Source organism: Myxocyprinus asiaticus, chromosome 10 (assembly GCF_019703515.2).
Source record: "Myxocyprinus asiaticus isolate MX2 ecotype Aquarium Trade chromosome 10, UBuf_Myxa_2, whole genome shotgun sequence".
Taxonomy (NCBI): domain Eukaryota; kingdom Metazoa; phylum Chordata; class Actinopteri; order Cypriniformes; family Catostomidae; genus Myxocyprinus; species Myxocyprinus asiaticus.
Window position 1 is genome coordinate 31931987 of NC_059353.1, and position 12447 is coordinate 31944433.

The 12447-nt window shown below is 36.3% G+C and overlaps 2 protein-coding genes across 10 annotated transcripts in view; one reads left to right on the top strand and one right to left on the bottom strand.

Moving 5' to 3' along the window:
* Positions 1-7826, top strand: part of LOC127447167 (phospholipase D1-like) — a 47982-nt gene extending 40156 nt beyond the window's left edge. For 5 of the 8 annotated variants that reach the window (XM_051708789.1, XM_051708788.1, XM_051708790.1 and 2 more), the window contains 4 exons: positions 1509-1662; positions 3349-3466; positions 4147-4385; positions 7691-7826. In XM_051708789.1, coding sequence (XP_051564749.1) covers positions 1509-1662; positions 3349-3466; positions 4147-4371 — 497 coding nt within the window. In that variant the 3' untranslated portion in view covers positions 4372-4385; positions 7691-7826. Of the gene's footprint in view, positions 1-1508; positions 1663-3348; positions 3467-4146; positions 4386-7690 lie in introns of those variants that run through there. The other 3 variants (XR_007898347.1, XR_007898349.1, XR_007898348.1) reach the window with 3 other exon arrangements.
* LOC127447166 (sodium leak channel NALCN-like) overlaps positions 4378-12447 on the bottom strand; it is a 180437-nt gene continuing 172367 nt past the window's right edge. For both annotated transcript variants that reach the window (XM_051708787.1, XM_051708786.1), the window contains 6 exons: positions 11841-11956; positions 10479-10636; positions 9290-9440; positions 8845-8994; positions 8650-8761; positions 4378-7789 (listed from right to left, as the gene is read on the bottom strand). In XM_051708787.1, coding sequence (XP_051564747.1) covers positions 7647-7789; positions 8650-8761; positions 8845-8994; positions 9290-9440; positions 10479-10636; positions 11841-11956 — 830 coding nt within the window. In that variant the 3' untranslated portion in view covers positions 4378-7646. The remainder of the gene's footprint in view (positions 7790-8649; positions 8762-8844; positions 8995-9289; positions 9441-10478; positions 10637-11840; positions 11957-12447) is intronic.

Genomic DNA, 12447 nt, shown 5'->3' on the forward strand with positions numbered 1-12447 from the left:
TGTAAAAGTCTTACATTTTTAAGAATAAAGTCATATAATTATGAGACTAAATTTGTAATATTTAGAGAATAAAATCAAAATTATTAGAATACATTTGTAGAATTACGAGATTAGTCATCATATTTTGAGAATCATTTCAAAATTATTAGAATAAAGTCGTAACATTATGAGAATAAAGTAGTATATTGTGTGAATAAAGAAGATATATTTTGATGCAATGTTTCATTTTATATTTACATCTTTTATACAATCCATTATGTAATGTAATATAATGGTGATTAATGGAGACATTTGAATCATCTGATATTCCAAAGGAAATCAAACATTTAAGAGTAATGTCAACTTTTTTTATTTTAAAATTAATTGGTAACACTTTACAATAAGGTTCCATTTGTTAACATTACTCAACAACATTAGTTGACATGAACTAACAATGAACAATACTTTTACAGCATTTATTAAAGATATTTTCAACATATAGTAATACATTTTTAAAATCAAAAGTTGTATATGTTAATATTAGTTAATGCACTATGAGCTAACATGAACAAACAAAGAACAATTGCATTTATTAATAACTAGCATTAACAAAGATTAATAAATGCTGTAAAAATATACATAATGCATTAACTAGTGTTAACGAATGGAACCTTATTGTAGAATGTTACCAATAAATTTTGATTACACACTAAATACAGTATTAAATCTAACTAATGTGAATAAGTTCAGTATCCAGGTAATTATATTGGTATTCTGTCATGGGAACACAAATAACACTGTTTCCTGAAACAGACCCCACTCATAGTAAACCTGAGGTTTGTTGTTGTCCTTTTTTTTCTTTTTTTTTTTTTTTAGCTCTAAATTGTAATTTTTACCCATAACTTTCCCTAACACACATTTAATGTTTATCAAGTGCCATACATTAATTTAATATTTTTGTTTGGTTGAGCCAAGCACTATTCTGTTAAATGTAACTCTGTTACAACTTACTGTCGTACAGAGCCAAAATAGGACTTTGCTATTTTGACATGGTTTCTAGAAGCTTTGGTCTGATCTTGGAACTAAACGCTGCACCGAATCAGTGCATTTAATATCTTGAAGCTGTAAAATAATTAGTCGCCACTAGAGGGCACTGTAGTCAAAGATGGGACATGCAGTGCGTACATGTGCAGAATAACAACCATCAACAAATGTTTATGCAACCGATGTCACGCCTGTCTCCTCCATTACCACAAATGCATTATTAAAATCGCGTTAAGTTTTCACAATACATTTAACGTTGCTCAAATCCTTTATGTCTTTATCAATTCCAATTACCCCTGGATCCTTATGAATGGGCTTTGAAGGAGTTTTGTACTGACATGTCCTTGAGGCTCTCAATAGAGGTCGTAACTCCCAAATATAGACCCAGAACACGTTCCTAACACTTCACATGTGCATTAAGCATGATAGTACAGTAAGAAAAGGAAAATCTGATGTCAGATTTGACAAAGGTCTATGATCTGTAGGCTCTGCAAACATCAATGACAGGAGCATGCTGGGAAAGAGAGACAGTGAAATGGCTGTGGTTGTTGAAGACACAGAATTCCAGCCCTCTGTCATGGATGGAAAGAGTTATCAGGCTGGCAGGTTTGCCCTGTCACTACGGGAAGAATGCTTCAGGTGCGCTTTTTAATAACAGTTTTGACTTCACTGTGCTCTGTGAGCTGTCCACATCAACATGATAATAAATGTTTCTGGAATACAGTAATGAAAATCATTGACACATTTTTTTTTTTTATTGAAATGTTGTATTTGTATTAACTTCAGTACAACAAATACTACCATGATGTACAGTATAATGGACTACATTTTCTTTATGCAAAAAACAATTCCTTCATTTTTTCATTTTATTTTGACATGTAATATGGCCGGAATGTAACTTCATCAGACAGATTCATCCCATTACATAATATTCACCTCATTTTATGTTTAGATACAGTAAATGGATCATTGACAAATAATGCGGTGATAAAAATGAGAAATATTTTTAAAATCTAGTTTAGAAACACACGTTAAGTTCGTAGAAATGAATTTTTTGAGTCCATGTTGGTTTTACAAATTTTAAAAAAACATTTAAAGCATTTTCTACAAAACAATTATTTAATGACTTAATGAATTGAATGAAAATGTAATGTGGTGTACCCATCAAGTAAAAGGTATTAAAACACTCTCCTTGCACATTGAATACAAGAGTGTACGCAACTTAATCATTAATAAAAATAAAAAAAATGAAACAGATTTTTCAAGGTGAAATATATTTTTTTACAAATACATGAATTTTTGAGTAAAAATATCAAGAAATTTTCTCCGGGTTACACCAGATGATCTGAAAAAAATGGCTGACATGTCAAAATATTTACATTTAATTATATGACAAAATAATGTTTTTTTTTTTTTTTTTTTTATGAATAAAAAACAAAACAAATGAGGGTCAAAAGGTGTTTTATTGTTTGTTTTTGTTTGTTTTGTTTTGCATAACAACAAAATGGCTACCTACAGTACATATTGGTTACACCACGTGATTTTGTGGAAAAAAGTTTTTCAAATGTAAATCATATTTTAAAATAAACTGTTTCACTGCTTATTATTATTATTTTTTTTTTAAATAAAATATTATTCTGCATTACTCATGCCAAATGTATTTATTTTGTTAAAGAATTTCACCTTTTAATAAGACATATTGTTTTATTGTCTCTTAACGGTTACACCACATGACATTTTATTTACTTTAAGCCCCAGAAAAAAATACTTTGAACTCAGTTACTTGAATACACCTATTCTATGATGATATTTTCAATTACCATTTTGTGTGAATGCATTTGTATTACATTTTTGAATAATTTAATAGATATGGACAAATAAAATGTATTGCATTTTTTTTTTTAATTTTACTAAAAATAATGTAGTTACAGTACAGTTCAAAATGTAATTTCTTCAGAATATATATATATTTTTTTGTTGATTTATGACATGAAATATGACCAGACATGAACTTGACAGATTTACCTAATTTGTGAGATTCACTACATTTTATGTATATGTATGAGTTTAATTTTACTATAAAGAATGTGGTTCACTCTGCAACCCCCCCAATATTCAAGCCATATCTTCACCACTGCTTGTTAAGATTGTAGACAGCTTAGTTGAAACTAATTATTTTACATAGTTATCCGAGGCAACCAGATTCCTGATATTTTTCTAATCTAATTTGATTTTACAGTGTAATTACACTTCATATGTTATTCTTTGCATGGTTCCATTACAAAATGTAAACCTGTTGCATGAAATTAGCTTCTCTTGTTTTAGGCTTGTTCTTGGCTTGCTGGGAGATAACAGTATAGACATCAGTGATCCCATCAGTGACAGATTCTACAAGGAAATCTGGATGGTGACTGCAGCCAAGAATGCCAGTGTGTATGACAAGGTAAATAAATTACACTTTCAACAGGTAAGTGCCACTGAAAGAGTGCTGCACAGTCTACTGATATTAACCTTCCTTATAACACGCTCCAAATAGCCCTTGATTCATTCTTAGAAAAGACCTTTCTTTTACCACTGATCTAAGAAATGTGATTAAATGGCACAGTCAATAAAGTGGGGTGTTTACCCAAGCTGACTGTCTTATTTCTCCTTCAAGGATAAATATTTACACCACCAAGTTGATTTTCAGAGGCATTTTTTAACTTCATGAGTGTGTATTTTTTACTAATCATACAAAAAAATACACTGTCATTCTTTTACATAATTTTTGTAATACTTCAGTTTAATCATGTGAATTCTTAACCTGAATGATTAGATCTCATATTTTATGTTTATGTTCACACACATGTATTTGTGTATGCATATACAGTATGCTTCCTAACCCTAACTAAATAGATCATATGTGACAAATAAAACATTGAAGAAATTATCAGTGGGGCATTTCTTTTTTTTTTTTTTTTTTTTGCCCCCCTGCATATAATTTAAGCAACTCATTCAACAATCCAAAATCAAATTTTAGATAAACTGACTCAAATTATTATTATTTTTTTTTTTCACGTTTTATAATGCTATATTGTTGGTGTTTGTTTGGAATAATCATTAGTCTGTGATCTGTCTGTGCAGGTCTTCAGATGTTTGCCAACTGATGCAGTCCTGAACTATAGGATTCTGAGGGACTACATGTCACGCCCTTGTATGGCAGCCGAGGACCCTGCACAGGCCTGTGCTGAACTGAAGAAGATACAAGGCTTCCTGGTGCAGTTTCCCTTATACTTCCTGTCTGAGGAGAACCTCTTCCCTTCCTTCAACTCAAAAGAGGGAATCATGCCCATCGAGCTGTGGACATAGGACTCTTTGAACAAGTAATGGATGTCTCCTCTGTCATCCAAGTCATTTAATGATGCAATATGTGCCCTCAGTAGAATGCACATTTCTGTAGAGAGGAAAACTTAGCATAGCAAAGAAAAGAAAAAACTACCTCTGAGCTATCTATGGAAGCTGGCTTTAAATGTTGATGTAAAGTCTCAGATAGCTTAGTGTACCTAAACATTTTGTTCAAATCCTTCATTCATCTTCTGTATTTTAGTCCAATGTTTTTACTTCATTGTCCCTGTAGAAGGTTTTTAACTGAAATCTCTTAGTTAAATTTGCATGGAAACTGCAGCTGTTGTAAATAATTAACCATGTTCTTCCAGTAAATATGGCTTTATACTGTTTGCTCATAGTTATTTTCATTTGTTCCTGGTAATTATTATAGATAAAAACAAATTATACAAACTCTTCAGGTAATATCACTGAGACTTTTAATTTAAAAGCACACAATATATATAAATTGCTGCAATTTTCATTTACAAAATATATTAAGTATATTATTTCAATACATTATTTCAATATACTGTATTATTTTAATTAATTTTATAACTAACATAACTTCTTTATTATAATACTTCATGTTTTGTAGAAATCACAGTCACTTAAACATATAATACGGTTACATTCAATATCTTGCCAAAATATCTGCAAGTGTTTGCATGTTATAAATAAAAATCACCACACAAGATAATTTTGGATTTGACAAACAAACATAATAATACATCCATGTAATGTAAGACAATTATGGTGGCCAAACAAGAGACACTGACACAAAGACAAACAAAGAGAACTGTATGGCTTTAGTTAACCATTATATCCATTATATAACCATTATATCTTGATTGCAGATTATTAATCTCTTATATTACAATAAACTTCCTGAGGACACATAACAGCTGCATTTTTCATCATTACTGTAATATGTGACTTCTCACTGACAAAAAAATTGTCACTGATAAATGTCAACACAGTAGAGTAAGCTAATGACTGAAAGAAGTATTAGGGCTCTGTTTTCATGAGTGTGCAAAGCGCAGTGCTATTTGATCAAATTGAGAGCGCTTATTCTAAGCGTAATATTCGTGCCAGCGCAAAGCGCAAGTGGGCATGGGTGGGAGTGTTTGCGCTACCTGTGGGTGCTGGCCTGGCTCCAGCTCTAAGATGTAAGGTGGACCATAGGACCCACTGGGTGGGCTGAACAGTTGGAGGGGTGGGTGTAGGTGTAGTTCTCAAGGTGGGCCAAGTTCATGATTGGGTGGGCCAGGCCCACCCAGGCCCCCCTGTGGAGCCGGCCTGTGTGGGTGTATTGTAATGGTAATGAAGTGGCGCAAAGCGCAATGTGCTAAGACATTTCAAAACCATGTCTGTTTTCAGCGCAAAGTGCACATTTCTAAATTTAGTTCCTACATTTGCCGTTTGGAGATTCCACCAGCAGGTTGTAATAAGGTTTGTGTCCAAATTCTGAAAATATAGTGGAACATTAAATTATGCCCATGACAATCGCTGTTGTAGCCATTTATGTGATTTGTGTTTAACTATCTATATGTCGTGGTTTATTTTTCCATTATTATATATTTTTTTGTTTATATTTACAATTGTATTTATTATCTAATTTGTATTGGTATTTTTCCACCTGTTGTCGAAGAGTGATTTTTAAGTCACTGCAAAAGTGGCCGGTGGAAGAAGTTTGAGAGGGTAAAAGGTTTGGATTTGGTATGATTGTTTTGATCTTTTCGTTATTTTGATTATATTTCATTTCATTTGAAGCGTAATTTGAATGTAGAAATATTTCTGGTTTAATTTTTTCATGTTTCAATAAATGAATTACATTTTTCTAAGTCAAAATTGACTGGTAGAAGTGAAGTGCATTCAGATACCATCACTGTTAATACTAGCCATGATTTGTGTGTCAGTAGATTAAATGATTAATAATACTTACATTCTCTATAATTTTACGGAGCGTAAATCGAAATCCTGACGAGAACCAAATTTTCCATGCTTGCAAAAGGAACGTGCCACTGTCTTAGAAATATGCCTGACAATCTGTTGCTAATTTACAGAACAGGTAAGTCCATATTTCTATTCTTCTAATTTATTGCATACAGTCCATTTTTACACTACCAACTTCTTATGAATGTGCTGTCTTTTGGGGCTTTTCCACTGCACGGTATGTCTCGACTCTGCGGCTTTTTGGGGGTTTTACCTGGTACTTTTTTTAGTACCACCTCGGTCGAGGTTCCAAGCGAGCCGAGCCGATACTAAATATGACGTCAAAACCCTGCAGATCACTGATTGGTCAGAGAAAATCATCACTACCAGCATCATTGCTATAAGCTAGATGGCAGGTTAGCTTATCTTGTGCGTCGTCTTTGAGCTAACACAGTGATGGCTTTGGTGTATGATTTCCCAAACTCTCCTGTTTTTTTTTGCAGTATTTTGTCTTGCTGCCGTCAGCCTCTTTTGAAACAAAGTTTGTCGTCTTGCTGTGAAAAACAGTCACATGCCGAGAATCAAGAACACCATTCCTTCTATATCCTCCATTGCTCCTTTGTTGTGTGTTTGTGTCGCGTTTAAGATGATGTCATGGCAGTAGAGGCGGCGCAACTATGACGATCAGCCTATAATCCCACCCACGTTGAGGCTGCACTAAACTGCAGTGGAAAAGCAAGCTCAGAAAAGTAAAGCGAGCAGAGTCGAGTCGAGTCGAACCGTAACGTGCAGTGGAAAAGTGCCATTTGTTTATATCGCTGGTGCTTGAGGAAATGGACTATACGGTATAATATGATGCAGACTCTGCAATTAGCGGAGAATAATTTTAGAATGAAATTGCAATTGACCCAGCCCATTTGCGCTTTGAACATGTAATTTTGCCAAACCCACTTGCGCCTGGACTGAGCGCATGCTTAGCGCAAAGAAACCTGGACTTAGCGCATGCTTGAACGAAATACCAAACATTCATGTCCATGCCCACTGACTTTGCGCTTATGTCTTATGGCATAGCGCTGCGCTTAGGACTAGCGCTCTAAAAATAGGGCCCGTCATGTCTTTAAATAGGCTGTTAAAGGTCTTGAATGGGTGCAGGTGGGGCTTTAAGCAGCAAATAAACACTTACTTGGAGCTAATACAAAAGATCATGGCTTTACCCATCTAGGAAGCAAATTCAAAAGATGCTGCTGAACAATCTTTTCTTAAGAAGTACAGTCTGGAAAGCCAGGAGCTGCTCTGTCTGCATAAATTGTGTGTGATATTTTGCTTCAAATATTAATGAGGTCATCTCCACTTTCATCACTTTCCACAGTCAGTTGACGAGTCCACCACTTTTTGACTTCAGACCCTGAGGAGGCCTCGTCATTCACAGGATTCATCTTGCTCACCATGGACTTCACACTCATGCGCCCTGCAGGAGAAATACAAGAAACTGTGAGGTGACTCATGGGTTAACCATGAAACACCCACAAAGAGCCTGTGTTCAATTTCAGCCCATTCAAAGAAACCTGGCAAGAAATCTTGTAAATTGTTTATTACATGCCACCATTAACTTTGCCTGCTGTGGTACTACTGACACATCTCCCATTTTGTTGTGTCAAAAATGGGCATAACCAGAGGAGGACTTGTTTGTACCCCTAGTCTCAGTTTCAGACGGCGTACCTGCAGACCACCCACTGTCTGCTCACTGTTCACTGACTGTATCTGATGCTTATTGCATACAACACTGGAAAGCACTTGTGAAAATCTCAAGCTCCAATCAGATTTAACCTGAATTGTGTAATTTCTGCACCACCAACATTACCAAAAATACTTTTTTTTACACTCCCCCAAAGGCCGTTGATCAGATAATACCACCCCCAACTCACGCCACTGGTTGAGCCAATGTTGCTGTGTTGGGCTGGAGGGGCCACTCAAAAGAAACAAGGAATTTTCATTACGCCAAAGAGAGTGTTTACAGTTTTTGAGAAAATTAACCAACAAATGTATTACTTAAAGTTGTCTCTGCATATTGAAAAGAGAGAGAAGGCGTAAGTATTTTAACACTGAAATTGTTACACATTTAAGCTTTAATATGTAACTTCCACGTAATAGCCATTCCAGTGTAGTATAATTAGCGTGCTAACATTGCTTAGCATCACCTATGTTGTTATATTGCTCATTCCTCAATATTCCTTGTAAGTTGCTTTGGATGAAAGCAAGCAATGTAACATGAATGAATGTAACAAGCCTGTATAAGAGTGTACTTGTATAATAAAAATTGGTACTGACCTGCAGGCAGTCGCCACTGTCCCAGCTTTCTTTGGGGTCGGTCAGCAGAGTCCTGTCTGAAGCCACTGCGTTCTGACAGGGTGGGGCTCAGTAGGGTTTGCAGGCCACTGTTCTGCTTGGACAGGACAAAGACAATCATTGCATTAGAATTACTGATGAAAGACAGAGTTTGAAGAAGAGAGAACAGTAATTTACCTCTGGCTGGGTGGGATTGTTCTGGTTGTGAGCATTGGTATCCTCACTGGGTACAGTGGTCTCAATGCTGGGAGGGTTGAGCAGGCGTCGCAGATCCTGCTGTTGGCTCTCTCTCAGACTGAGAATGATGCTACATGACTGCTGCTGCTTCTGAAGGAGAAAGGTGGCATCAGTTCAACCAGCATGTTATTCAATGTACTGCTCTTTAGTTGCACTTTAGTTGGTCTCATATCAGAACCTATTGTCCCAGTGCCATAGTAATAAGCACATATGAGACTAATTCCTTTGCACAGTAAACATAATTGAACTAAACTTAATTGAATACAATCAGAGTTAAGCTTTGACATTGTCTAAATCACCAATCTGTTTTCATTTTGTTGGGGTGAATGTTGTAACTGTCACTGAGTGGGAGGGTGGTGACGCGTGTATGTTTGTGTGGACTCACGGCTCGTATACGTTTTAGGCACTTCTTTAACCACATACGGATGGTTTGTTTGGCCACCTCCTCCTCTATAGTGTACTCAAGCTGCTCTCGTGCCAATAGCTCCTCCAGCTGAAGACTCTTCCGGATATCGACTGAACGGTATGACAGCATGCTGAAACACATACACGTTATGAATGAGTGGATGGAAAATGTTTAATGTTCCATGATACATCTATAGGCCAGAACACAAGCCTTAGTGCCAACATCAATGCAATGATGATGAACTGTCCCATTTGCACATCTACTGTAAATTAAAAGGGTCATATCATTATTATTATTATTTTTATATCATTCTATTTTTTATTCCCTGAGGCACAATTATAATGTTAGTCAAGGTTTATGCATTTATACTTATCTAATGATAGTTACATCCAACTTATTTATTATAGCACATCCAACTTATTTTAAAAGGAAAATTAGATAAGACCCTTTTATTTTAGCAAAAAGATGAGCTATAATCATTCATTTACGGGTAGGACATGTCTTCACCACTTTTTGCCTTGGCTAATACTGTTCCCACCACTTTTTGAAATAGCTTGGGTCAGGTACGCGTCTAATGCAGAAGAGACATCTCCAGTTCTTGAGCAGGAGTTCCCATTTCATTTGTGTGTGTTACAGGCCTAATAAGTGGAGACCAGGCACTATAATATGTTATTTTGAATGTTGTGATGAGTGCTCATTGCTGCTGTTGTCAGTGACGTTAAGTGACAGCGGCTATGTTAACTTTTGCACACAGTTTTGTGTGCTCCACAGTCTATTGCTCCTCTTTTCCGCAGCTCAGAAGTAATATTGGTTTATTAAAATAAAAATAAAAATTATATTAGAGTGGACGTGGATTAGAACCCAAACCTTTTATACTCGAAAATTTTACTGCTAGACCAATAAATAAATCAGTCATACTTTTTCATATTATGCTGAGTCATATATTACTTACAAAATTCTAGGACTTACAGTGGCAGAAGTTATCAAATTAAATATGTTGAGTGCTTAAATTTGTCATCAACAATGACTTGCAAAACAGTAAAGGTTTGTTTCAAATTATAGGTGCGTAGCATAATTATTACTGATAAGTTCCACCAAAACTGTCTCCACTACTTTTTAAAACAAAGTGATGCCCATGGCTATAATAAATATTGGAATCTTTCCTAACCTCAGTACATCATGGAAGGTGACATCTCCTCCGTTGTGCAGACGCTCCATCTCGTAACACATGTGCTTGAAGAGAAGCTTATCTTTATCCAGGTCAACCTCCAGACGACCCCTCAGCAGACGCAGCAGGAACTTCACTCGAGAGGTCGGGATCACTCCCTGTAAAAGAATCATCAGATTCTGTAATCACTTCTGATGTGGTCAAAAGCTTATCTTAACAGCAAAAACTAAAAAAGGCTAAACACATTCTAAGAGAATTCTAGATGATTATTCTGGATCATTCTCTGCTCCAAAATCTAGTGTGCTGCCAACCTAGACTACATTTTAAAGTGGTCATGATGACATACTCTTATTTTTTAATAATTGTATTATCTTCCCTGAGGTCCACTGATAATGTTAGTATTTATTCATTTATTTTTGCGTCAAAACAGTCATAATTTAATAATATATAATAATTTTCCACCCTGCCTCTGACCCTCTGTCTGAAATGCTCAGTTTTGGCCTAAGGGCCTCCTTAAAACTTCAACGTAAACGCCCACTGTTATGATTGACTAACATCATGCAACCTCTCGAATACAGCCATATTTGAAACTCAGTCAGAAGAGAATGAACAAGCTCCACACTGTAAAACTAAATTTCAGGGTTTACACACAACGCACATCCACCGGGTCCAATAGTCTTTTTAACTGCCCCATCCTTCAATAACAGTTCATCTGCAAAGCTTGAATCATATTAAGACTGGTTCAAAAGCAATCCATGCTGATATGAGCCATCCTGCTCTAAGGCGCACATCGCCGGAAGCGCATCAAAAAGGTTGGGCGCAAGAATGTGTCCAGAACACGTTTGTACTCAAAACAACAAGATGCAGAGCAGCTGAATGATACAGAATGGGGTCTACTTTTCAGAGTTGTTACCTGACTCTGCATCTTAGGAGCGAGATAAATGACAGCGGAAAAAAAAGTCCTGTTCTCAGCTGTTAAAGCCTCATGGCCTCATGTGTTTCTACTGATCCCAGCACTGCTGGTTGATTCATTAAAGCCAGAAAATGACCAGTGTACCTCATTTAACTCATACACGAGCAGACATTGCTGATCCTACGGCAGGAGGTCAAATCTGCATGCACTTCTCTCTGCTGCTCTCAATAAGGCTGTTTCTGCCTAACGAAAATGACAGCTCAACACCTCTCACTATCTGTGACAGGGAGTAATAACCTCCAATTACTCTGGAGGTGAGAACGTTGATGCATGCGATCCGTTCATTTGCGGCTTCAGGGCCAATGCAGAGAGCACATGAGGGTATTGACCCAAAATCATCCCTGCTGTCAGCCGTTGACCCCAGCACACCCTCCCCTCCTCCTCCTTACCTCCCGCTTGTCATCCACCATGTTCCAAATTATCTGGAAGTGACGCAAGTCATTGTAGCTAAGCAACTGGTCCTCCTCGGTGGAGTAGAACAAAGAGAAGTTCTCCACAATGATAGCTGAAAGAGAGATAAAGTGATTAGTTGGATTAGGTTTCAGCTAGGCTCTCAGCACTCAGGTAGGTGTGTTTCAGGCCAGAAACTTACTATGCACAAGTATGCAAACACAGATGCAAACATATTGCAAGCGCATGGTCTCGTTCAACGTAATACTTGTATAAATAATAAATGTATGTTCTTCCATTACTGGGGTGGTAACAAACCTTAGTACTCAAATGGGTGATAGGGTTACCTTCAAATGTCTGTGGCATTAAACTGGATGTGCTATTATATAGGTAGCTAGCTACAAACATGTCAATAGTTTAATTAACTTTAACTAACTGCAAAAAAAATAAATAATAATAATTCAAATTGATGCTCCGCAATTACAGTAGTTACATAGAAGACAACTAATGCTAAATATAGCTTGTCATGCAGCAATGTTGAACAATTCCATTTCGCACAATGTTGAGCCCTTCAAAGTATACTCTTTTAACCGCGACACATTTGAC